The 27,667-nt window shown below is 40.7% G+C and overlaps 1 protein-coding gene and 1 long non-coding RNA gene across 4 annotated transcripts in view; one reads left to right on the top strand and one right to left on the bottom strand.

The window, feature by feature from the left end:
* LOC116838979 (uncharacterized) overlaps nucleotides 1-5,290 on the bottom strand; it is a 14,225-nt gene extending 8,935 nt beyond the window's left edge. Inside the window, exons 1-2 of one of the 2 annotated variants that reach the window (XR_004377027.2) lie at nucleotides 5,234-5,290; nucleotides 2,322-2,555 (exon numbers count right to left, since the gene is read on the bottom strand). This is a non-coding gene — a long non-coding RNA (uncharacterized LOC116838979). The remainder of the gene's footprint in view (nucleotides 1-2,321; nucleotides 2,556-5,233) is intronic. The other variant, XR_004377028.2, reaches the window with a different exon arrangement.
* A 627-nt stretch (nucleotides 5,291-5,917) lies between these two features.
* Nucleotides 5,918-27,667, top strand: part of YAF2 (YY1 associated factor 2) — a 58,017-nt gene continuing 36,267 nt past the window's right edge. For both annotated transcript variants that reach the window (XR_012655848.1, XM_075065781.1), the window contains exon 1: nucleotides 5,918-6,036. Coding sequence is in view for 1 of the 2 variants with exons in the window: in XM_075065781.1 (XP_074921882.1) it covers nucleotides 6,002-6,036 (35 nt within the window). In the remaining variant the exon portion in view is untranslated. The remainder of the gene's footprint in view (nucleotides 6,037-27,667) is intronic.

Here is a 27,667-nt window from a genome sequence, read left to right as displayed (position 1 = left end):
CCCCGGGGGGCGCCCTGGGCTGCCGGGCTGCGGCCGCAGCGCACTGACCCCAGGGGCACCCTGACCTCGGAGGGGGTTGGGAGGCGCCCTGGGCTGCCCGAATGCGGCGGCGGTGCCCTGACCCGGGGGATACCTTGGGCTGCCAGCTGCAGGCAGCTGCTGCTGCCGGCAGCTCAGCCCCTCCAGCAGCAGTGGCTGCAACAATTTAAAAAATTTTTTGGGGGCGCGGCGCCCCCAAATCTTGGTGCCCTAGGCAACCGCCTAGTTCACCTAAATGATTGCACCGGCCCTGCTTGTAAGAGAGAAAACTGTCTCTTCAAGGCAGGAGGAAGAAAAACTTTGCCTTAGGGAAACTTCACAAGTGTGTGAGGTCCAGCCCAGAGAAATTCCAGAGGGAGGGGCTGAGGGCAGGCGTAGTTGCAGTATACCCTTTCCTTGCCAAAGCCTCAAACACATGCCTGGATTAAAAGCCTTCTCCAAAGAGGCAGAAGAATCTGCCTCAGGGTACCTATCATGGTACACAAAGTAAGTGAAAAAGGTAATAGACACTAAACAAGCCAAATTGTGTGAACAGAGCCTGTCTGCCATAGATTTGCTGTTAATCTTGTGTCTTTTGCTACTTCATCTATGTGTCAAGACAAAGGAGTTAATACTAGTGGTAAACCCTTTAAAGACGGGGGGCATACTTGATTTGTGGAAAAATCTGTTGTACATGCTGAGGATGGTGACAAAAACAGTCCCACAAGCATGTTACCTTTCAGCTTATATCTGTAAACAGGCTGGAAGCTTGGCACAGCAGCAAAAGCATAAAAGGCATGTATTGCTGTGTAGAAGGGAAAACTGAGGCACACTGCCTCATGGCATTGGTGGCTAAATGCCAAGATGCCAACACTTTAACAAATATTGCTGTCTGCATTCTGTTAGCAATATTACACCCCAACCTGTTTTCAGGCACCTGGGGATAAGGAACCCCAAAACTTGCTAGAACACTTATGAATGACATCCTTTCCGTACTTTTAAACCATATGGAGTGTGACCAAGACAAACAGGGATTTTACATGTACTGCCTCCACCATGGACAATGTCCAAGTCTCTGGCAGTAAGTTCAGGAGAAAGGTGTGACATTGCACCCCATAAGGCTTTAGGGAAATATGCTTATGAATGTATATATGACATAAGTGGAATATGTTTTATGCTACGTATGCCATGTAACATATCTCTGTAAAGGTTATGGTCTACTGAATCTATTCATCCTATTTGTATGCATATATCATTTTTGTATTTGAAGTTATGAATGTTGGCTGTGTACTGGTTTGATTTTTAGTAGCCTTAGTAAGGCATTGGGCAGCTTCTTTAGAAAGGAATTTGAGTTAAGTGCCCAATCAAGAAACACCTTATGGTCAATGGATCTTGGAAGGCTCCAATCCACATAAGAAGTCTACTTGAGGTCATTCAAGGTAGTATGTGAGCCATGGCTGCTACCTGTAAGTTCTGAGTCATGCATGGACATGTGACTTGCCCATGTGGTGCCAAAACTCCATCTTGTAGCTAGGATTCTACACAGGGGGAGGGAGGGGTGTCCACCCACAAGAGTGAGTCTATTTAAACCCCTCCATTTTGTCTTCAGCTGGTCCAAGAGAGAGAGAGAGCCTCTCCACCCAAAAGGATACCTGAAAGAAACTGAGAACTGCAGGGAGTGTGAGTGATTGCTGGACTCAAACTAGAAGAAGGCTATTCTGTAAAAGAGGCTTGGAACATCTCTGAGGGTGAGATTTTATCTGTATTCTGCTTCCTACTATATTAGGCATAGGCTTGCATGTTTTATTTTATTTTGCTTGGTAGTTCACTTTCTTCTGTCTGTTATCACTTGAAACCACTTCAATCCTACTTTTTGTATTTAATAAAATCACTTTTTACTTATCAATTAACCCAGAGTTTGTATTAATACCTGGGGGAGGGGAGGGCAAACAGCTGTGCATCTCTCTCTTTCTGTGTTATAGAGGGCAAACACTTTATACAGGGTACAATGGATTTATTTGTGGTTTGGACCCCATTAAAAGCTGGGCATCTGAGTGTTAAAAACAAAATCACTTCTTAAGTCATTTTCAGTTAAGCCTGCAGCTTTTGGGAAATGTGGTTGAAACTTGGGTCTGGGTTTGCAGCAGGCTAGCGGGTCCAGCTGGGAGCAGGAAGGGCACTAAACCCCCAATCTGGCAAAAGAGGCAGGCTCAGGGGTAGACTCAGCACATCAATTGGCAGCCCCAAGGGGGTTTCTGTAATCCAACCGTCACACTTATTACTGTCCCAATTTCAGGACTTACCTGAAGCTTGCTCTCTCTGAGCAAGTTTCTCCTTCTTCCTGCCTCCTAGGTTGAGGAATGCTGCTGAGTGCTACTGCCTGGAGCACGAATCCATCTTTCAAACGTCACTCTGTCCTGTGTCACAGACCAACAATATTTTAGATGTGGTTACATCAAGAGTAGGCACATGTCACTGGTGGTTTCCTGTGCCTCTATAAATGTACCAAAGTATGCAGAAAATAATATTTCTTCTCTCTGTAATGTTATTCAAATAGGATGAAATTCACTTAACCGCTTAAAATAAGGCTTAAATAGGCAACAGGTTTAAAACAAATAAAAGGAAGTTCTTCTTCACACCGCGCACAGCCAACTAGTGGAACTCCTGGCCTGAGGAGGTTGTGAAGGGTAGGACTATAACACGGTTTGAAAGGGAACTGGACAAATTCATGGAGGTTAAGCCAGGATGGGTAAGGAATGGTGTCCCTAGCCTGTGTTTGTCAGAGGGTGGAGGTGGATGGCAGGAGAGAGATCACTTGATCATTACCTGTTAGGTTCACTTCCTCTGGGGCACCTGGCATTGGCCACTGTCAGTAGACAGGATACTGGGCTAGATGGACCTTTGGTCTGACCCAGCATCACTGTTCTTATGACTTAAGTGGTGAACAGGTCTTCTGCTAGCCCTCTGCATGTGGGTAAATTTAACGCATCTTGAGCAGGGTCAGAATGGTGGAATCTGAAAGACTAGTGGGCAGTTAGGAATAATAGTTGGGGATTAGCAGTTGTTGCTCTCCCTGCTCATCAGAAATGATACTCCCCAGGAAATTGTCCCTTAGAAGAAAGAGAGAAGCTGCTACTCTTAGGTTGCAACATAGTAAAAAAGTAGCTTATCCTAGTGTTTCATAGGCAGTGGTCCGAGTTTTATTTTGTTTCTTTTCATTTCTATGGGAAAATTCATTGTGTCAGAGAAAAGGTCAAGAAAAAAGGGGTTATTTCAAAATAATTGCTTTCTGAAAGGGGAAAAAAAAAGTTACATATACAGTAGAGACTGTTATAAATAAAAGTGCACCAGGAGACAGGTTCTACCATCATTTCCAATCTAAAGATTTCTTCACAGTATCCAAGTGTCTAGCTTAGCAGTGCATCTCTGGGTTCCATTCCTGTTGTAGACCAGGCTCTAGGAGCGGCAGGGAAAAGGAAGAAGTAGACATCGAGGGAAAAGAAATAGTGAGGATGGGGAGAGGGAAACATGGTAAGGAGCATGGAGGGCAGTGATCATCAGACAGAAAACATTCTTCATTCTTCATACTGTAACCAGTAGTCTGCTACAGCCATAGCTGGCAAGGTCCAGAAAGATGGGCTGTGGTGCTTTTAGGTAAATGCTGAATGCCCCAAGAAATGGGGAGAAAACCTTTTAGTATAATATAGCTCACTATTAGTAGGTCCGTCTCGATTTTCAGCCTACATTTTCCTTTTCTTTATTACACCCCACTATTCCTAGCTAAAAGTCTTTTTGGCAACTTTCAAGCCAAGGAAGAACATTCTTAGTGTTTTGTTTAATGTTGTTAGGGCAAACCCTGTTAATCACATTTTATTTGTACTTAAGAATCTATAAGTACAAATATTAACATTATTTGTATCCTTGTATCTAATGCTGGATAAGATCGATTATCTTATGAGTTTGTACCTGCATCTGTCACACTAGTATGAGTGTCTGGCATAGCAAGGTACCTAATGGAACTTCATGGAGTCTTCTGCTCTTCTGACCCTGGTTATAGGCAGAAGTGCCTGGGATACATTTTTTTTTCTTGGGCGAGGGGGTCTAATTATTGTGGTAAATGTTACTCTGTGATAATATGAAAGTTTTATCAAAGAGGGGAGGTCTTACAGCATGATCTAAAGTGGTTAGATTCTAGTTTAGGTTACTTTCTTCTGGAATTTTGTTCCACAGCCAGATCTCCTTAATGGATAATGCCTCAACTCTGGCTCTCATAGTGTTTTGTCCTGAGCTTTGATCAGCATTGTTCCAGTGGAATGCAGTTATATTGGTAGTTCATAGATAGAAATGTAGTCTCTCATGTACTTAGGACCTAGGGTTGACAAGTTTGGTTGGACATATTCCTGGAGGTTTCATCATTATCTTTAATTCCTGGAGACTCCAGAACAACCCTGGAGGATTGGCAACCCTATTAGGACCAGATCCATTAATGGCTGTGAAGTGCATGCCCAAGGCCTTGAACTGGCGCTAAAAATGGACCAAGAGCCAGTGTTGATGTGGCCTAACCTGCGGAGAAAGTGGGTTGTCTTATTCTGTACTACCTGCAACCTTAGTATTGTTCATATTTATATTCAGGGAATTATGATTATCCAGTCTGGAACTGATAAATGAGGCCAGGTCTCTGCCTCACAGGAAGAGGTGTAGTTTCAAGAGATGAAAGGTAGAGCTTTTCTGGATCAGTCCTGGCTTTATGAGGATTGGGTGCAATCTTGCATTGTGTGTAATGTACATATCATCCTAGCTGCGATGACATTCATTTACATGTAATAGGAAATGGTTCTGTCATGATGCACTCTGCATCTGTAATACATCAAAACACGCATGGCCTATATGAAATACATATGTCAGCTCTGGAGAAAGGATCTGTCTCTCAGCCTGCCTGGCAGCTTGCTTGCCATGTGCTGTTAGGCAAGCTGTTACAGGCGCAGGAGACAGCACAATGGCCCCGGAGACCCCCACCTCATCACTCCCTGCGCGGCGGGGACCCTGGGGCGGGGAGGTTGCTGGCCCAGCACACGCACGAGTTCCCATCTCCTGCCTCCCGGGCGCTGGCCGTGAAAGGGCGACCCCGACAGCCGGGGCTGTGTGGGGTGAGGGACCTGGGCTGCCCTAGTGGCCTCAGCTCTCCGCCCGCCTGCCCTGGCCGCCGCCCGCTCACCGCAGCCGCGTCCCTCCGGCGCCGCCGGCAGATGCGAACCTGCCGCCTCGCGCTGCCTGGGCCTCGGAGGGCTGCGGGCGGCCGCTGGTTGGCGGCGGGGGGACACGATCGGGAGGGTGAGAGCGAGTGAGGAAGGTTAGGGGACGTGGCGATCGCGGTAGACGAGCCGGGAGTCTCCTTTACAGACAGCTGCGATAGGTTGCGGCGGCTCCTCGAATCCCCGCAACCTGAGCCCTGGGCCTCCCCCTGCAGCTCATCGCTCCTTATTTTATCAATACACAGCAACGTGACGGGCCCGGGGTCGCGTCCGCAGCCGGCGAATGGGACGACAAGAAGAGCCCGACCAGGGTCATGAGAGAGCGGGCTTGCGCGAGGTCTGGCATCTGGCAGCGAACAGAGCTTAACCGCGCCCATGGATGGGCGGCGCCACTATCTGGGCCGCGCTGTGCGACACCTGCAGCGCGGGATGCGGAGACAGCAACGCGTCGGCGCGCGAGCCGGCTCCGCCGTGCAACGGCCATGGGCGGCACGCGGGAGCCGGGCTGCAGCGGGGCGTCGGGGCCGGGCTGAGCCAGTGGCCGGGCCTAAATATGACCAGTTTTACGGGCCGGGCTGAGAGCCGGGCCTGACCCACCGCCCTGCCTGTTTTGTCCCTCCCCTCGTTGTGTGTGTTGCAGGCCGAAGCGGCAGCCGAAACCCTCCTCGGACGAGGGCTACTGGGACTGCAGCGTGTGCACCTTCCGGAACAGCGCCGAGGCCTTCAAGTGCATGATGTGCGATGTGAGGAAGGGCACCTCCACCCGGTGAGTGTCCGGCCGCCCGCGAGCCGCTCGCAGCAGCCCCGGCATGCCAGGGAGTCTCCTGCTGCAGCAGGAACTAGGTCAGATTTATTGGGGACTTTGTCGCCCGCGGGCTGCAGGGACAGGGACCAGAAATGCTGCAGCGTTTGATCCCAGAGTCATTTAACCCTTTGGCTCTGCCTGCTAAGAGGCATTTTCCTTTATGAAATTAACAGAATACCTCTTCAGACACTAGCTGATTCAGCTCTGAAATCATCTGGAAGGGAAAAAGAGGTGAACTCCCTTCATTGCTAGGAGCTCCCTGGCCTTGACTAACATCTTGTTGTGCTTTGATTAATATGTAGTATCCAAGCAGGTTTCCTTTTGGATGTTGAACTAAAATAGCGTATGCAATGTTATATTTTGTATATAATGCCTATGGGGTTTATTCACCTAATTATGAAAATAATTCCATGCAGCATAATATGAGAATTAGTTTTATACATTACAACTTGAAAATATCTGTACAAAGTACAATGTGTTAAACTTTCATTTTTTTTAATTGAAAAAAAGACAGGTTTGGGTCACCGTTATGCTATTTTATGTCCTAAAGCATTTGCTTGTATTAGTATTTTTTCTTTATGCAGTAGCCTAATTCTGTTTCCTCAAAAAACCTAAACAAAAATCCCTACATTTTGTTTATTTTATCTCTAACATTAAAGAACTGTCCTGTTTATTTTCAACCCCACCTTAGAGATTCCATTTCTCTACAGAGGCGATTCCACCCTACTGATTTTACAAAAGAAATGTAAATTAACTGAGTTTTATTATACAGAAAAGTCAGTCTGAAAATCAGTGATTTCCTAGAACAAACTTTTTCTTTAGAATTCCTTCAGAAAGCATGCTGGGAATTATATGGACCCAACACATCTGTATAGTTTTAATATTATAGGTTAGAACAGAAATAGTCAATTATTTTTTGTCAAGGTACTCATTTTTTAGTCCAGGTATAGTCACGGTCCAGACTCCAGAGGAAATAATAATAATGCCCCCCCGCCCCCCCTGTAATGATGATAAGAAAATAAAAATATTTTGGTGTCTGTTCAAAAGTGTTTGGTGGTCCAGATTTGGCTCACGGTCTGCCTATTGATTACTCCTGGTTTAGAACATGCACTAGAGTATGGATAATTCTATAAAACCAACAAGAGTGCAGTTGTAGAATCCTTTGCACATTAGCATAAGAAAATACTTACTTAATGAGCTTTTATTACTACTATTATACCTTATCAGTTAATCTTGTTAGCAAAAGAAGTTTTTGGCCATAGAAATCGCAGTCTTATCAAGAGTTATAAGAACTTCAATGGCTAGCCAACTACAAACGCAGTTTCTCCTCCCTTGGTGTTCACACCTCAACTGCTAGAAGAGGACCTGGTCCTCCCTGATTGAACTAACCTCATTATCTCTAGACTAAATATGCAGGCAAGATTCATACCTGCCTCTGGAAATGTCCACTACATGCGTCTGACGAAGTGGGTATTCACCCACGAAATCTTATGCTCCCATACATCTGTTAGTCTATACGGTGCCACAGGACTCTGTCACTTTTTACAGATCCAGACTAACATGGTTACCCCTCTACTGCTTGATTCCAGACATAAACCATAACAATATTGAATATGAATTTTGCAATGAATTTATGGTAAGTCAGTGTTAGAATACAAAACTGTGTAAAATAATTTCAGGAATAGAGATGAGTCTATCTGTCTCTTTTTCGGAAAACCATAATGAATTAAGTGTTTTTTCAAAGCTAACTTTAAATTAATATGAGACTGGCTTTCTGCTTAATTCACTTTGTCAGTTTTCAGAGAATTTGATAAGATACATCTTTAATAGAAGCAAGGTGGATGAGGTAATATCTTTTACTGGACCAACTTCTGTTGGTGAAAGAGACAAGCTTCAAAGACCTGAACAAGAGCTCTGGCTAAGTGCAACAGCTTGTCTCTTTCACCAACAGAAGTTGATCCTATAAAGATTACGTTATCCACCCTGTGTCTCTACTATCCTGGGACCAGTATGGGTACAACAGCACTGCAGACATACGTCTTAATAGTCAGACAGCATCCATAAAAAGTTACAGTGCCAGAAGAGTGAAAGCAGAATTTCCCAAACAAGTTTAATACAAGTGAAAATGACAGCTTCTCCTAGACTTCATTAAGGACTCAAAGCCAGTTAAAATAGTGTTTTATTACACTAAAAAAATCATTTGGGAGAAAAGTATTAGAATCTACAGGTGGCATTGGGTAGAGAGGCAGCTGTGGGAAACCATTGCTTTATTCTATGGTATTTTAAAAAGAAAAAAACCCTAATTTTGTTTTTTCCTCGTTCATTGATGTTCTGATATGGAGGGTTTCAGTAGATTCATGGATTTTTGTTCCCCCACTTGAAAACCTAAACCAAACATGTAACCGACTAGACATATGGATTTCTTGCCATGAGACTTAGTCATATTTTCAAAAACAGCTAAGTTGTGTTTACAGCACAATATGTGCAGAGTCGTGGATTTACACATGCCAGTGATATATACAGATAGTTGAGTCACATGTTCAGTTACATTTGTGCGCACAAAGTAAGCCCTAATCCTGCATGTTGATTTGTGTTAGTGAATGCTTGTGCCCATGAAGAACTTCATTAGGCTTATTAGAGTCCATAGGAGCCTTAGAGGCTAAAGTAGGGGTAGGCAATGTATGGCACATGTGCCAGAGATGGCAAGTGAGCTGATTTTCAGTGGCATTCACGCTGCCTGGGTCCTGGACACTGGTCCGGGGGGCTCTGCATTTTAATTTAATTTTAAATAGAGCTTCTTAAACATTTTAAAAACCTTATTTACTTTACATACAACAATAGTTTATTTATATATTATAGACATATAGAAAGAGACCTTCTAAAAACATTAAAACGTATTACTGGCACGTGAAACCTTAAATTAGAATGAATAAATGAAGACTCGGCACACCACTTCTGAAAGGTTGCCTACCTCTGGGCTAGAGTGAGGACCTTCTGAAAATGTGTTTCAGGTAGTGCATGCAAAAAAAAATGTTTGTAATCAGAGGGAAGAGTAGTCACTCCCAATTAACACTTCTGTTAGAGAGAGAGTGGATGAATTCTGTAGCCTTTTAAGAACATAAGAATGATCATACTGTGTCAGACTAAAGGTCCATCCAGCCCAGTATTTTGTCTACCGACAGTGGCCAATGCCAGGTGCCCCAGAGGGAGTGAACCTAACAGGTAATGATCAAGTGATCTCTCTTCTGTCATCTGTCACCACCCTCTGACAAACAGAGGCTAGGGACACCATTCCTTACCCATCCCGGCTAATAGCCGTTAATGGACTTAACCTCCATGAACTTGTCCAGTTCCCTTTTAAACCCTGTTATAGTCCTAGCCTTCACAACCTCTTCAGGCAAGGAGTTTCACAAGTTGACTGTGTACTGTGTGAAGAACTTCCTTTTATTTGTTTTAAACCTGCTGCCCATTAATTTCATTTGGTGGCCCCTACTTCTTATCTTATGGGAACAGTAACTTTTCCTTATTCACTTTCTCCACATCACTCATGATTTTATGTACCTCTATCATATCCCCCCTTCGTCTCCTCTTTTCCAAGCTAAAAAGTTCTAGCCTCTTTAACCTCTCCTCATATGAGACCCGTTCCAATTCCCTAATCATTTTAGTTGCCCTTCTCTGAACTTTTTCTAATGCCAGTGTAGATTGCCACGTATTCGCAGGGGCAAAAGGAAATGCAGGCCTGTTATTTACCAGGCTGCACGTGGCAATAGATTGTATAGGTAAGAGATGCAAGGAGAGTATGGGTCACGATGCAAACTGCAGACACACACAACTAAAATTAATCAATTTAAAGTTTTATTGGGGATAGTTGCAAGGGGTAAGGGAGCAGCGTATGATTAGCTAATAGGGTTAATAAAACTTAAAACACACAATGACTAAAATATCTACCAACAATATATATAAACAAAGATGCAGCATTTAGTAATAACTGATACTTACAAATACAAACCAACGCATAACGACCGGCAAACGTAGAGAAACTGTTTGAAACATGTGAGCTGAAGAGCAGAGGCTTCGAGTGATGCAGGCTAGTTACGGGTGTACACAGGATACACAGGATTCGGTTTTCTTTCTCCTCTCCCTGCCTGCCGCATGCAGGGGCGGCCTAAAAGTACTCGCGTGACATCACGAAGTGGTCATAGGGACGGGGACCAAAACTGTGTGTGTTTCGTCTCTGATTGCCACAAGCGATGTTTACACCAAGTAAGGGAAGGTGCCTAAAAAGTCTGCCTTTGCCGCCCAAAGGTGAGGTAATGTAAAGCATATTGTTGTAGAACGGTTCAACACTGAAATGACAAAAGAAGGCCAGGGCAATACCGGTATGGCAATTCTACAGGATGCAAGACAGTGAACTCATCTGTACAGCCAGTATATCTTCTTTTTGCGATGAGAGACCACATCTGTACGCAGTATTCAAGACATGGGCGTACCATAGATTTTATAAGGGCAATAGATCTTCTCTATCCTTTTTAATTATTCTAACATCCTGTTTGCTTTTTTGACTGCCGTGCACACTGAGTGTACAATCTTCAGACAACTATCCACGATGACTCCATCTTTTTCCTGATTAAGTGTAGTTAAATTAGTCCCATCATATTTGTATGTGTAGTTGGAGTTTTTTCCCCAAATGTGCTTACTTTACATTTTGTACTGACATAAATTCTTTCACATTTTGTTAGTACCTCATACTTAGTTTTGTGGAGATCTTTTGTGAAGTTCTTCACATTCGCTTTTGGTACTTAACTATTCTTGGGCAGTTAGTTTCATCTGCCACTCCTTTTTACGTTTCTCGCAGATCATTATGGAATGAAGTTGAATAGGATTGGTCCTAGGACGACCCTTGGGGAACACTGCTGGTTACCCTCTCCATTTGAAAATTTTACCATATTATCTTCTAACCTTTGTTCTGGCTTTACCAGTTTCAGCTCAAAAAGATCTTCCCTTTACAACTCGTGAGCAGCTTAATTTCGGTAAGAGCTTGGTGAGGGACCTTGTGCAAGGCTTACTGACATCCTAAGTACACTGTGCTCCACTGAATCCTCCTTGTCACGATGTTTGTTGATCCTTCAAAGAATGCCATAATATAAGTCAAGAACGTTTCCTTTTACAGAACCATGTTGATTTTTTGACCCAACCAGTTTATTTTCCTAATGGCGCTGACAATTTTAATTCTTTGCGATTGTTTAACTGTAATTTCCGCTTCTGACGTTAGACTTACTGGTCTGCAATTGTTGGGTACCTCTCACAGTCCTTTTTTAATATTGGTACATTACGCTGTCTCCAGTCTTGGGGTCACGAGAGTGACTTAAATGAAGGTTACAAACCATTGTTAATTAGTTCGGGCAGTTTCACTTGATTCTTCAAGACTCCTCGGTGATTGCATACTGGTCCCGGACTTGTTATGTAATGAGTTTATCAATAATTCCAAAACCTTCGCTAGTGAACACTTCAGTCGTAACATTTCTCAGATTTGTCACCTACAAAGGCGGGCTCAGATTGGAATTTCCTATATCCTCATCATGAAGGCTGAAGCAATAATAAATTTAGTTTTCTCTGCAATGACTTGTGTCTTACGCTCTTTGTATCTCTCAGTTGTCAGGGCCCCACTGTTTGTTTGCCAGGCTTCCTGCTTTTGATTTGTACTTAAACATTTTGTTGTTACTTTGAGTTGGAGTACAGAAACCGATTTAAAGAGCCCTTTAGATCGATATAAAGGGCCTCGTAGTGTGGACGGGTACAGCGTTAAATCGGTTTAACACTGCTAAAATCGGTTTAAACGCATAGTGTAGACCAGGCCTTAGTGGTGATATCACTACCTGTCCTGTAACTCTGGGTGCCTTAAATGCTATGCTGATGCCAACACCCAGCTGACAAACATGCAAGTTACACCCAGGCTTCCATCACCCATTTACTTTTTGCAGAGTGACCCCAGCACTTTTCCAATCCTGAATTTCTCCTAGATTCATCTGCCAACATGACAATCTGCTGAGGCTCCCTGAATTGTGAGTTACTGTGTTACTCCTCTCAGCCTCAGCAAGTGGGAATTTTGCTCCTCCTGAGCTGTGTGACGACACCCTGACGCACCAGTTTCTCTACCCTGCCAGCAAACTCTTCAGGAGTCTGCCAGTCCAAACCTTGCCTTGCAAGTAGCAAACAGTGAACCCCCACTACTGAGTTCTTCAGAGATGTCCTGTACCAGCTGCTCCAGGAAGCAGTCATTTAAAGTATTGAGAAATTTTGTCCCAGTCAATATGGGGATAATTGAAATCCCCCACTATTACTGAGTTCCTAATTTTGATAGCCTCTCTAATCTCCCTTAGCATTTCATCGTCACTATCACTGTCCTGGTCAGGTGGTCGATAATAGATCCCTAATGTTATATTCTTAATAGAGCATGAAATTACTATCCATAGAGATACCATGGAACATGTGGATTTACTTAATGTAGAATCAAATGAGGTAAAAATCTTTTCTTTCACATAGAGTGCCACTCCCCAACCCTTCTCCTGCAAGACCTGTTCTGTCCTTCCCATATTTTGTATTATGCTTCAGAATATAATTTTTTTATAAGTAAAATCGATAGCCTCATTATAGTACTGAGCAGGCATTCGTTCACATCTCAAAAATTTTATCAATTTTTTTTACTGTGTGATATGACTGCCTCCTAGGCCATTGCAGATCATTGTTGATGTGCCTTGGCAATTCAGTGCAGAGAAATTTCCTACTTGATACTTGGCCTTTTTAGATTTTTGCATTTTGCAAGTGCTAAATTTCACTAAATTAACTCAGAATTGCAGGGACAAAATGCAGATGACTACAGACCGTGAATATTGTATTTTTGAAAGCCACTGGAGAACAGCTGAAAATGAGATACTTGAATCTTGGTTGTTCCAATATTAAGTGCATGCTATTAATATAATATAGTAAATATTTTCAATCTTTTCATCGTAGAATAATGGATTTTTTTTTTTTTACATTTCCACAAAGTTTGACTTGTGCTAATAGATAGGCATTGATTATGATTTTATAAAAAGATAAGTAAAAACAGTTTAAATGTGAGTTTTTGTCTTACTTGGATGGGAGACCTCCCAGAGAAATCCAGGATGCTGCAGGAAGTGATGCGATTCATTAGGTAGCACGCTTTTTCTTTTTGTTAACACTAAACCAGTGCCCTAGCATGTTGCCAGGCTTCAATATACTGCCATTTGGGTAAGACATACAGTCAAGAACTTTGTTTTAAGTTAAAAATTCCATTACTTTGGACAGTAAAGCTGGATTCCATTTTGGGTAGCTTCACTCATGTCCTAAATTCTTCCTGTAGATACAGTATTTTTATTTACTTTCTAACCTATGTTGTTCTAGTTGCTGGGTGCTAAGTTATTGTGTTCCATTGCATAGGGAACTGCATTTCAGTACAGAATGAAGTGATTTCTCTGTCATTTGTAAAACATTTTGGGAATTTTTTGGATGAAAGATGCTGTATACATGTATATAAGACAATATTCATCATGCCTTATACAGCCAAATCTCTCACTGAAATTCAGTAGAGCCCTAAGATATCGCTTTATAGAAGGAACTCTATATTTAGGTTGCCTAATACTTTCCATTATAAAAGATTCTTATGATCTCTCTTGAGAAGCTCTGAAACCTCTGTTGCTTGTACCAAGCCTTTGAAATGTAGCAGGGGAGAGCCCTACAGTTAGATTAAGTGCCTTTTTTATTTGTCCCATGAAATTTTGCTCAGATTTTGCTGAGATATAAAGAACTGAAAATCATTACTTTCTGTCACTTGCATTGTTCAGGAAAATTGTGGCCCCATGCCAAAATAACAGAATATGAAAACATTCTAAAATACCAGGCCCACATCACTCCCAAAGCAGCGGTGGACACTGCAGTGGGATCTACTCCCAGAAATGCCTGTTCCTCCTCCCTCATATACCTATCTAGTTGTGGTTCCATGAGGGGCAGGTGTCTTCCCAGCTTTGGGTGGGGGGTAGGAGAGAGGGAAGGAGATCTGAGCTGGGTTACCCTGACCACCTGTGAACCCAGCACATGATCCCTGTGGCCCATCTTCATCTTCCTCCACACACACATAGTACTAAGTCTTCTGCTGAAAGCTAAAATAGTTAGGCCTGCAGTTCAGGTGATAGACATCTGTGCTGCAGTGCCAAATATTCAGGGTTCCAACCCTGCTGAAGATGCTTGAAGAAGGACTTGTTAGAGTTGTACCTAATAGAATTTTTGTTTTACCTTTTCCTTTTGAAAACAAACCCCCCCCCCCCCCCCCCCGGAAATTACATCAACCAACCAAAATACGTTAAAATAATGTTGTTTGTTTGGGTTGCAAAGTCAAGTGCTGAAAAGTTAAAAAATGCAAGGTGTATGTGTGTAGTTATGCTTTTAAATGATCACATGCTATGTCCCCCACTGCTGCCCACCCTCCCTGTCTATCCCAGTTCATTCATTTCACAGGATAAACACACAAGGGGGCAGAATTAAGGTTACATGGGCAACTGTAAATCTGGCTTTTCCTAACTTTCAGGTGCTTAACTTTGTAAAGTAAACAACATTCTTTTAACATAATTTTTAAAATGTAATTAAGGAGGCTTTGCGTTTAATAGGTGGCCTTCTTTAGATTTAACAAAATTAAATGGTATGTCAAACTAACTAAATAGGTGGACATCTAAAACCCACTTTTATTAATGTAATTTCAAATAGTATTCTTTTAGGAATATAGGAACAGCAGAATTGCTACATAACAATGTTTTTGTTTTTTTTTTCAAGCCATGGTCTGCGACCCCTACTATATGTAAGCTTTCCAAAGGGGTCTGCATCTTCATATGAAATTTTTTAGGGGGCCGCAAATGAAACTAAGATTGAAAACCACTGAGATATAAAGTTAAATAGTTACTGATTCTTGAAGTATATTTCTGAAGTTATGCTTGAGGGCTTATTACTCCTGAATTGATCTTTAAATTACTTGTATTGCTTGCTTTGAATTTAGTAAAAATTTCATCTGGTTTCTAAACTGCAAATTGGTGCAAAGCTATACAAACCCAAAGAAAAATGGATTTGGGTTTTTCGTGTGGATTCTGACATTTTATAAAATGTAACACTCTTTAATAAACATATTGGGCCACCTGCTTTACAGTACAGTAGACTCTCAGAGTTATGAACTGACTAGTCAACCGTACACCTCATTTAGAGCAGGAAGTACGCAATTAGGCAGCAAAGACTAAGGGGGGGGGGAAGCAAACACTTTACAGTACAGTACTCTGTGAAACAAACTAAAAATAAAGGGAAAGTTTAAAAAAAAAAAAGACTTGACAAGGCAAGGAAACTGTTTCTGTGCTTGTTTCATTTAAATTAAGATGGTTAAAAGCAGCATTTTAATTCTGCCGAAAGTTTCAAAGCTGTATTAAGTTAATGTTCAGTTGTAAACTTTGAAATAACAACCATAACATTTTGTTTAGAGTTATGAACATTTCAGAGTTATGAACAACCACTGTTGCTGAGGTGATCATAACTTTGAGATTCTACTGTACAGCATTAATGCAGAAGATATGTAGACAGGTATTTGAGGATTACCCCGGTTTCAGGGAAGCTTCTGAAAGTGTAGAGATGCAGCCCACCACACTTCACTGCTGAAATGGGAATATGATGGAAAAAAGGAGGCATGGCTGGAGTATCCTTATGCTGTGCTGATCTCAGTTATAGGATTGCTCCTTCCACCCAGCCTGATTTCGAGGAAAGCAAAAGACATCACTGAGTTATACCAGGAGACTGACAATGGTGCACAACTGGGTTAGGAAAAGAGGTGCTCAAAGGCCACCTTTGAACTTCCTCTCCCCAAATATTTATTCTGCATTTCTTGGCTATAGCATAGGATCTATGATTCTGTGATCTGGGCCACTAGTTTTCTGTATGTATTTTAAAAAAGACTCAGCTGTTTCTGGTAAACTTGTAAATGTGAGATACTGATTTCCATCTGAAACTTTCATGTGACTTTATATGCATTGAGAAATTATAAATAAAATGCCTTTTTTTTTAGTTGGTTATCAGGGTCATTTTTCTTCATAAAACATGTGAAATATGTTTGGTTGTGTGCCATCTGGATATTACAGTTACAAATGAGTTACATTTAACCAAATCTGGTATTTTTATTTCTTTTGAAATGCAGTACCTCTCAGTGCTGATGGTCAGAGCATATCTGAGTTTTAACATGTCTGGGTTACAGCAGCTTATTAAGGACTCTCTTCTTTTGCCTTCCAATGCTCAGATTTGTATTGGGGGAGGGGGGGGAAATTGGCTACTATGCTAATTTTACCAAATTCAGGACTGAATCAAGCTTAGTGTATTGAAGAGCCAAAAGTGCATGCATTTGCATGCACATGTGGCAGTTTTTGCAAAAGAAATATTTGCAAGTGTTGTCTTTGTAAATTTTGTTTTCACTCTCATTGTAATGTATATGACTGCTTATGCCATTGGTCTTTAACAAGAAATTATTATGAGGAAGAACTGAGCATGTCGTAAGTAAATTGCTTCCTCACATTCTATACGTAACCATAAAGAGTTGGAAATACTGAACTGGACTTTTAAGGTTTACATGACCTTTATTAAATCTGTGCATCACAGTGCTGATTTTTTTAAAATTGTTATCAAAAACATAATGAACTTTGAGTTTCAGAAAGCTTTATTTTTTGCATGAGTAGTCAAATGAAATGGAGTTCTTGTATCATGGTGGGGTGCCATCTTTATTTTGAACACTGTTAGGAACAGTTTGTGTGGGGGGTTGTGAGAAGAGGTCATAATTAGCTGATAAACAGAAGAGCAGACTTGAAGTAGTGGGTTTAAAAAATATTTATAGCCTGTTTTTCAGAATGAGTTCTGAGTGTTAAATGTATTTGATATTTTAAACCTAACTGATAGATAAATTTCAACCCATGTTCTTTTGCAAAATGTTGTTTTTCAGAAATTATGAACTTGATATTTTAGCTTGGCTTTATGTAACCATCTCCTGATTTCTCCTGTGTCTGTGTAAAACAAACAAAACAAAAAACCCCCCCAAGCATTTCATTTGAATTTAAATTTAAAGTTGTTCCAGTACTACATGAACTACGTTATACAACTATGTCTGGTTGATGCAAACAAAGTTAGAGATTTCATCTGAGATCAAGTCACAGAATATATTGGTTTTATTGACAACCTGCTTTGTGTTGCAGAGCGTGAAGTGAAGGTTAGGTAACTTTTAGGGCTGTCGATTAGTCACAGTTAACTCATGCGATTAACTCAAAAATATTAAATTGTGATTAATCACACTATTAAACAATAGAATACGAATTGAAATTTATTAAATATTTTTGGATTTTTTTCTACTTTTTCAAATATATTGATTTCTATTACAACACAATACAAAGTGTACAGTGCTCACTTTATATTATTTTTATTACAAATATTTGCACTGTAAAAATGATAAAAGAAATAGTATTTTTAAATTCATTGCATACAACTACTATAGTGTAATCTTTTTATGGTGAAAGTGTAACTTAAAAATGTAGATTTTTTTATTACATCAAAAACAAAACCAATGTAAAACTTTAGAGCCTACAAGTCCACTCAGTCCTATTTCTTGTTCAGCTAATCACTAAGACAAACAAGTCTGTTTACATTTATGGGAGATACTGATGCCTGCTTCTTATTTACAATGTCACCTGAAAGTGAGAACAAATGGTCACATGGCACTTTTGTAGCTGGCGCTGCAAGGTATTTACTTGCCAGATATGCTAAACATTTGCATGCCTCTTCATATGTTGGTCACCATTCCAGAGGACATACTTCCGTGCTGCTGATGCACGTTAAGAAAAATAGTGCATTAATTTGTTACTGAACTCCTTGGGGGAGAATAGTATGTCTCCTGGTCTGTTTTACCCGCATTCTGCCATATATTTCATGTTATGGCAGTCTTGGATGATGACCTAGCGCATGTTGTTCATTTTAAGAACACTTTCACAGCAGATTTGACAAAATGCAAAGAAGGTACCAATGTGAGCTTTCTGAAAATAGCTACAGCACTCAACCCAAGGTTTAAGAATCCAAAGTGCCTTCCAAAAGCTGAGAGGGATGAAGTGTGGAGCATGCTTTCAGAAGTCTTGAAAGAGCAGCACTCCGATAAGGAAGCTATAGAACACGAACCACCAAAAAAAAAAAAAAAAAATCAACCTTCTTCTGGTGGCATCTGACTCAGATGATGAAAATGAACATATGTTGGTCTGCTCTGCTTTTGATCATTATCGAGCAAAAGTCATCATCAGCATGCTCACATGTCCTCTGTTGAAGCATGAAGGGACATACGAATCTTTAGCACATCTGGCATGTAAATATCTTGTGACACCGACTAGAACAGTGCTATGCAAACTCCTGTTCTCTCAGGTGACATTGTAAACAAAAAGGGGGCAACTTTATCTCCTGCAAATTGTAACCAAACTTGTTTGTCTGAGTGATTGGCTGAAGTAGGACTGAGTGGACTTGTAAGCACTAAAGTTTTACATTGTTTTATTTTTGAATGGAGGTTTTTTATCATAATTCTACATTTGTAAGTTCAACTTTGATGATAAAGATATTTCACTACAGTACTTGTATTAGGTGAATTGAAAAATACTATATTTTACTGTGAAAATATTTGTAATAAAAAATAAAGTGAGCACTGTACACTTTGTATTCTGTGTAGTAAATGAAATCAATGTATTTGAAAATGTAGAAAACATCCAAAAATATTTAAATAAATGGTATTCTAATATTGTTTGAGCGCAATTTAATTTTTTTTAATCACTTGACAGCTCTAGTAACTTTCTCTGACACCTTGACTTTCTGTGAGAACATGAACTATGATGATAAAGAAATAGGAATCAGATTACTTCACACTTTGTCAAGGGAAAGACCTTTTGTCCCCCTCCTTATTGTCACTGGAACTGATGAAGTCAGAGTTACTGGAAAACCTCTACTTATTGCTGTTCTTGGCCTTCTAGATCCCAATACTTCAAGTGTTGTTCAACCCTCCTTTTACACAGTTGGTAGATGTTTCCTGAAGGGCACATCTGATGCAAATGTATGCTGAATAACATAGGCATAGTTGAATGGGTGTGGGGAGGTGAAAGAAAAAAGTCTGAGGATCTACTGCATAGGAGGGATTCATAGACTCTGGGGCCAGAAGAGACCATTGTGATCATGTACTGACAGTCTGACCTCCTGCATAAGACAAAGCCAGAGGACTTCCTCAAAATAATCCTTTCTGAACTAGAGCATATTTTAAAAAACAAAAAAACAAAAACCAATCTTGATTTAAAAATTGAGAGTCCATCACATCCCTTAGTAAATTGTCCAGTGGTTAATTACTTTTTCTGTTAAAAATATATGCCTTGTTTCCAGGCTGAATTTGTCTAGCCTCATCTTCCAGCCATTGGACGTTTGTTTGCAAGATTGAAGAGACCATTATCAAATATTTGTTCCCCATGTAAGTACTTATAGACTATAATCAAGTCACCCCTTAACCTTTTTCTTTAAGCTAAATAGATTGAGCTTGAGTCATTACTATAAGGTGTGTTGTCTAATTCTTTAATCATTCGCGTGGCTCTTCTCTGAACACTCTCCAGTTTATCAGCATCCTTCTTGAATTGTGGACACCAGAACTGGACACACTATTCCAGCACTGAGCTCACCAATGCAAAATACAGAGGTAAAATAACCTCTACTTCTCCTCAAGATTCCCCTCTTTTAGCATCCAGGGATCACATTAGCCCTTTTGGCCCCAGCATTGCACTGGAAATTCATATTCAGCTGATTATTCACCGTAACCCAAAATCTTTTTCAGAGTCACTGCTTTCCAGGATAGAGTCCCCCATCTTATAAGTATGGCTTATGTTCTTTGGTCCTAAATTACTACATTTACCTTTAGCTGTGTTAAAATGCATATTGTTAACTTGCGCCCAGCTTACCAAGCAATCCACATCACTCTATATTGCTGGCCTGATATTATTTCTATCCGTTATTTACCACATCCTAATCTTTGTTATATGCAGACTTTATTGGTGACGATTTTATGTTCTCTTCCAGGTCAGGGTTGTGCTGAATCCTGTTGATCTATCTTAGCTATTTGTAAGGCATCTATCACTTTGGTATTGAAGTGCATTTTAAAAAAAGAAAACTTGGCAGTTTACTCCTGGGGTGCTTCTAGGAGGACTGCTATGGGTCCTAATGAGCATTCTAATGGTTCTGGCTCTTCTGTTGTCCTTCACTCTTTCACCTAAAGGTTGTGTTTTAATATAATTTAGGGTTTTTTTTTTTTTTTTTTAAATGTGTGCAAGTGGGGTTAATAAATTTGGTGTTAGTGCCACCAGTCTCCTCCTCTTTAGCTATCTTGCTGTTGCATGGTCTGAAAGATACTGAGATTTGAATGAATACCTGAGTCAAGATTAATTTAGATAAGACAGAAGATATTGGTACCATCTTCTAAGGGGAAACATGACCAGCTTGCATTATTATTTTTGTGAAAGGTTTGGGGAAGGGCTACCATCAACTAGAAAATGCCTCCAGCCTTCTGGCTTTCGTCTGAAAGCAATGACTTGTCCTTAAACTTGGCTATTCCATAGTGCTTGGCTCTGCCATAATTATAACACACAAATTGATTTTTTCCCCCCAGTGGAAAAAGCATCTGAATCCATCGTTCATTTAAAGCATAGAACTACCAACTCTAAAAAAAAAAAAAAAAAAAAAAATATAGATATAGATATATATAGATAAAAGGTCAGCTTGACTGGTTCAGCAAAAAACTGTTGCTTACAAATATAGGCTCAGATTGCCTCCTTATACTTTCTGAGCAGAAGAGCTTGTATCTGCCTGCGTGATGAGAGGAACAGAGAAGTTGAGGAGTGCCGCTTCTGTGGCATTATCTTCTCCTGGGCTTCTGTAAACTCCCCACTGTGAGCTGAAGAAAAAAAGCAGTGTTGTCCACATTCCCTCCTCCTTCCTCTCCAGAAAAGTGATGGATATTTATACCCAATATTAACCCTCCTTTGAGCAACATTAACTGTGCCTCTGCAGATAAAGTGTGTGTGTGTTGGAAGAGGTCATGTTCCCATGAATCCCACAGATCTGGGAGTCTATATCAGCTGCCTGTCCTGCAAACGCCCAAAGGCTTTCTCCTAAGGGGATGTTGTAAAGGAAACTCAGCTTTCTGACCCTTCTAACCCCTTTCCATTTCACCTATTGTTTTCTAATAAATAGTAGCTGTCTGAGATCCTGTCAAGGTATTTTCTCCACTCTGAACTTTAGGGTACAGATGTGGGGGACCTGCATAGACCCTTCTAAGCTTAATTACTAGCTTAGATCTGGTAACATTGTCACACGCCAGAATTTCAGTGTCTGGGACACTTTCTGTCCCCCCCAAATTTCCCTCCCAGGTTGCCTTGAGCCTCACCACTTTCCTGTGAACACAGATCCAACCCCTTGATCTTAAAACAAGGAGGAATTAACCATCCCCCACCTTCCCCCCACTAATCCCTGGTGAGTCCAGACCGATCCCCTGGATCTTAAACAAGGAAAAATCAATCAGATTCTTAAAAAAAGAAAGTTTTAATTAAAGAAAGAAGATAAAATCATCTCTGTAAAATCAGGATGGAAATGCTTTACAGAGTAATCAGATTCCTATAACCAGAGGACCGCCCTCCTAGCCTTAGGTTCAGAGTTACAGCAAACAGAGGTAAAAATCCTTCAGCAAAAAGAAACTTTTACGAGTTGAGAAAACAAACATAGACTAACAAGCCTTGCCTGGCTAATTATTACAAGTTTGAAACATGAAGAGACTGATTCAGAAAGATTTGGAGAGCCTGGATGCGTCTGGTCCCTCTTAGTCCCAAGAGGAACAACAACACATAGCAAAAGAGACAAACAAAAGACTCCTCCACCAAGATTTGAAAGTATCTTGTCCCCTATTGGTCTTGGTCAGGTGTCAGCCAGGTTTACTGAGCCTCTTAACCCTTTAGAGGTAAAAGAGACATTAACCCTAACTATCTGTTTATGACAGATCCGTATCTTTCATTGCTTTTTGTAACAAGTGTATTCCAATATTTATTATGTGAGCCTACATTTCTTTCTAGTTGGAAAACATACACCTCTACCTTGATATAACGCAACTCGATATAACTCAAATTTGGAATAAACGTGGTAAAGCAGTACTCTGGGGCGGGGCGGGCTGCACTGCACACTCCGGTGGATCAAAGCAAGTTCAATTATAAAGTGGTTTCACCTATAATGCGTAAGATTTTTTGACTCTGAGGACAGTGTTATATTGAAGTAGAGGTGATTTTGAAATAAATATCACTTTGCTGCATATGGGGAGGGAGAGATCAGTTGTCAGTAATAGAAGGTTAAAATCTTTAGCTGTGTTACAGAAGTAACATTAGGTTGCTGATAAATTTTTTTTTTTTTTTTGTTTAAATAGATCCATGAATGTAAATTTGGGTTTTCTAAAGCTGCTGAAATGGATATTTCTTTCTCAGGATGGATTGCTATGCAGCATACCAGTCCCCTGCAGAATGCTTGCTGGCCTCATCTGTTAAATGCCATCTGGAAAATAGGGCAGTATATGCTTTAAGGGAATGATTAAATAGGGACACTGCCTTAAGGAGTAGATTTTCACACATTTATACAGTGACTGATAAAACCATATGGGACCTGTATGTCTATTCTAAATGAATCAGTTTTTATAGAAAGACAGAATTGCTAGAAATGAAGTAAATGGTTAAATTTAAGTAAATACTTCACACAACAAAATAGCTAGGAATCTTAAGGTACTGGAAGTCAGTCACTGTTGAAAATCTGGGGTCACTTAGAGGTTAGATTATTATTAATTTTTTAAGTGCAGTAAATACAGGGCAACAACGCAATTTGTATGTATCATATGGGTTTGGGCTATTAAGAGTTCCATAGCACCATTCAGGCCACTATTTCCATTGTTTGCATTGTCAGGACTGTTGTATAATTTGCATAAGCAATATGACTTGCCCTAAGCAATATGGCATACAACGGAAGTGATGGTAATGAGAATAAAAAGGGAAGAAAATCATTTGGATTAGTTAAGTAAATTATTAAATGTTGAAGATACTCTTATCATGCACTGTCCTCATGTAGAACTATGGAAGACTAGTTACTCAGAAGATGGCTGCGTGTTGTCATTAGCAGCAATGTTTATGTAACACTGTTGCACTGCTTCAGTCTAGAAGAAATGATAATTTTAAGTAGAAGCTGCAAATTCACTTTCCATAGAGTTAAAGATGAGGAGTGATATTTTGCTCCCATTGAAGTTGAGGGCAAAACTTCCATTGACTTTAGAGGTGCCAGGATTCACCAGATGTCTCTAGTGAAGTTGAAAAAAGTTGCTAGTTTTGTAATAGCTTTTATTTAATATTGCAGTAGTACCCAGTGAGGATCAGTTTGCTATTTTGCTAGGTGCTGTACAAAAACCTGCATAGATACAGCCCCTATCTCAAAGAACTTCCAAAATAGGTAGGTAAGTCTGATATAGTCTGGCTTAATGGGAAAAGAGATGTAAAAGCATTTAGAATTTATAGTTTTGAGAAACTAAGAGAACATTATTAGAGTAGTTGGAAAAATTGAGTGCCTAGTAAAATTGACTGAAAGGGACACCTTCAACTTGAAAATAACATTATCTGGAAATTTTGTACTTACTCTACACTTAAGACCATTATAGATGAAAAGATCTATGAGATTGGGGGTGTATGTGGGGGTGTGTGACATTTATTTTTATGTCGGTATGATTTTATGCTTGACAGCTCTTTTTTGAGCTTGTTTGTTCCTGCAAGAGGACTCTGAGGTACTGAGCATCTTCAGCAACCATTAAAGCCTCTGCAAGTTGAAGGCACTCAGTATGTTGCAGGATCAGGCCCTTTGTGTTTAGTCAGTTTCATAGTTTCCCTGCATTGTCAGCCATTTTCTTATTATTGAAAAAAAAAAAAAATCCATAAGAGAGCAGAAAAACCTTTACATACTTTTCCAAGTTCCTTTTAAGGTTTCAGGACATGTGATTTAAAAGATGACCTATCAGAAACTAAAACTTTAATTTAAAAAATAATACACTTTTAGCTTGAATCATGAGCTGAGGCCAATAAAAATGTAGTTTTGTTTCCACTTTTTAAAAAAGATTGTGCAAAAGTGCATGCGGTTAAGGTTTAATTAAATAGACTGTTCAAAATGGAATAAACAGCATTAGATGCAAGCTTTACATTTCTGCCCTTTTACTTGGAACCTGACTTCCATCAGATCCTGCCTCTTAATGACATCAGTACAGTAACTCCTCACTTAATATTGTAGTTATGTTCCTGAAAAATGCAACTGTGAAACGATGTTAAGCAAATCCAATTTCCCCATAAGAATTAATGTAAATAGGGGGGATAGGTTCCAAGGAAATTTTTTTTTGCCAAACAAAAGGCATTATATACATTTTAAACAAGCAATTTAATACACGTACTGTACTATAGTTGGGAGGTGCCCATGCCTTACCCTACACAGGCACAGCTCACTGGCACTGGAGATGACGCAGGCAAGGAGGCTGAAGGTGCTGTAGGCTAGGAGAAGCACGTTGTGCAGCAACGGCAGCTTCCCCTACTCTGCAAGCACAGGGTTGAGGGGCTCAACCCTTAGCCCACCCACTCCCCCTCTTCCCCTAAGCACCCATGCTTGACCTGCCTCTTCTCCCTCCCCACCTTCTCCCCCTTTACTTCCTATGCTGTGTCCTCACTCCTCCCCCCTCTCTCCCCTCCCTTCTAAACGTCACAAGCCAGCTGATTGCCCTTGGGCAGGAGGGAGGGGGAGCCTGCATGCTGAGTCCTCGTTCCTCCCTCCTGCCCCCAAAACGCTGCAAGCCAGCTGATGCTGCGGGCAGGAGGCAGGGGAGGGAGGGGGAGGTGTGCCGAGTCCTCGCTCCTCCCTCCTACCCAGGGCAATCTACTGGCTTGCAGCGTTTAGGGGGCAGGAGGGAGGGGAAGGAGTGAAGACTTGGGTGCAGGCTCCCTCTCCCTCCCCCCTGCCTCCTGCTCAGAGCAGTCAGCTGGCTTGCAGAGTTTAGAAGGGAGGGGGAGCCTGTGCACCGAGTCCTTGTTAATCCCCTCCCCATCTGCCCCCAAAACGCCGCAAGCCAGCTGATTGCCGCAGGCAGGAGGCGGGGGAGGAGGGGGAAGGCACCGATCCATGGGGTCTGCCGACGGGCAGGAGGGGCTGTGGGGAGGGAGAGCGTAGGGAGGCTGCCAGCTATGGAGAAAACAGGCAGCCAAACAATGTAAGAGTGGAGCATTGCACAACTTTAAATGAGCATGTTCCCTAATTGATCAGCAACATAACAACGAAACAACATTAACTGGGATGACTTAAAGTGAGGAGTGACTGTATTGGTTTTAGTGAGAAACTGTGGCAAGATTGAATTAACAGCTGTATGCCGTCTAAATCACCCTATGAGCAAAAGTATTAATTGTTTTACTTTCTAATGTCTTAATCTAAATATATATATATATTTTGCTGAAATCTATTGATTTCTGCCCATATCATGAAGACTTGCATTTCGTGGCAATTTCTTGGATCTGTGGAAATTCCATATCTGTGCATCTGTAGACTCTTGTCATCAGATAAGGATGATAAATTCACTATGTACTTATATAAAATGCTAATAGGATTACAACATAGGTACAAATATGCATCCTGATCCCGCAAGATTTTCCATGTAATGGAATCTCCTGGCCCACAAGGGGTTCTTTTTGACGTCAGCAGGACTCCTCCATATTGGACCCCGTACAAATAGAGGTCATCCCCATACAAGGCTGCTTGTAGGATTAGGGCCACAGTGACATACATGCACTTTCTACTAGGACTAAAGATCAGAATATAATAAAAAGTTGTTGTGAAAGCTGTTAATATTTGGTTATAAAATACATCAGAAGCTTTTAGTTCTTATAAGAACAAGACAGTTCTGTCTTTATATGAATTAATTTTTTTATTAAATTATCAGTATTTGCTTTTGTACTTTTTAAAGGAACAAAAGATAGATGGGAAAGGGACATAGATACAGATGTCTCTTAACCTCTCTGTGCCTTTTTAAAAAATCTTTTCTGTAACAGGATTTAAAAACATACGTGTTTGTACAGTGATGTTGCGTGGATTGATCAATGTTTGTAAAGAAGTTTGTCATCCTTAAGTGAAAGGTACAATTTAAGTGTAAAGTATACTGGAGGGAAAAAGATGTTAACTTGGTTGTAGCTCCTGTTTTATATAACTTTTTAATGGTATTGCAATTTATACTGCATATTTATTTCAGTATATTGTGACTCTATTGCATCCAAATTGTCACTTGTCATGAAAAATGTCTTCTAATGCTGCTCATAGTTGTAACCTATTCTGTAATTTCAGTGCTGAGCAGCTTTATGTAGTTGGTTTCGGGTTGGTTTGGTTTGGTTTAGTTTTAGCTGCAATTAAAATTTTGCATAACGACCTTTTGTTGGAAACTATATTAAATTAGAACAGGGGTTCTCAAACTAGGGGTCGGTACCCCTCGGGGTCATGAGGTTGTTACATGGGAGGGGGTCACGAGCTCCACCCCAAACCCTGCATTGCCTCCAGCATTTATAATGGTGTTAAATATATAAAAAAGTCTTTCGAATTTTTAATTTATAAGTCACACTCAGAGACTTGCTATGTGAAAGGGGTCACAGTAAAAAAGGTTGAGTGCCACTGAATTAGAATGACTATTTACTGTCTGACACTGCACCTGTAATAAAAACCTAAACATTGTACAATGATTATTAAGATCATACATACATATATGGGTTACGTGAAGGTGTGCTTTTTAATACTATGTATTCTGATATTCTGTGTGTAATCTCATCCCAGAAAGGTTTAAGTACATGTTTCCTGTATCATTTATAAAAAATATACCTGCTTGTGTTTTGTAGTTCTAGCATTTGCTGGAAATAAACAAAGTAGATATCATTCCAGCTGGAATGGAGAGAGAGAGAGAGAGTTGATAGATTTCATTTAGAATTTTCAGTATATTTGTTTGGATTATTGAATTAAGATACTTGAGTACCTAAGTAGTTGTTTGTTCTTTTTTGTGGGGGATTTGGCAAAGATATGATTATGTAGATAGAAAGTTGTAAAGATATACTGTGACAATTTGTGGTTCAATCCAGACCAGTAAGGGTACGTCTACACTACGGGATTATTCCAATTTTACATAAAACAGATTGTTTAAAGTCGAGTGCACACGGCCACACTAAGCACATTAATTCGGTGGTGTGCGTCCATGGTCCGAGGCTACCATCAATTTCCGGAGCGTTGCACTGTGGGTAGCGATTCCGTAGCTATCCCATAGTTCCCGCAGTCTCCCCTGCCCTTTGGAATTCTGGGTTGAGATCCCAGTTCCTGATGGGGCAAAAATCATTGTCGTGGGTGGTTCTGGGTAAATGTCATCATT

Source organism: Chelonoidis abingdonii, chromosome 1, assembly GCF_003597395.2.
Source record: "Chelonoidis abingdonii isolate Lonesome George chromosome 1, CheloAbing_2.0, whole genome shotgun sequence".
NCBI classification, from domain to species: domain Eukaryota; kingdom Metazoa; phylum Chordata; order Testudines; family Testudinidae; genus Chelonoidis; species Chelonoidis abingdonii.
This window is presented reverse-complemented; position numbering and strand designations above follow the sequence as displayed.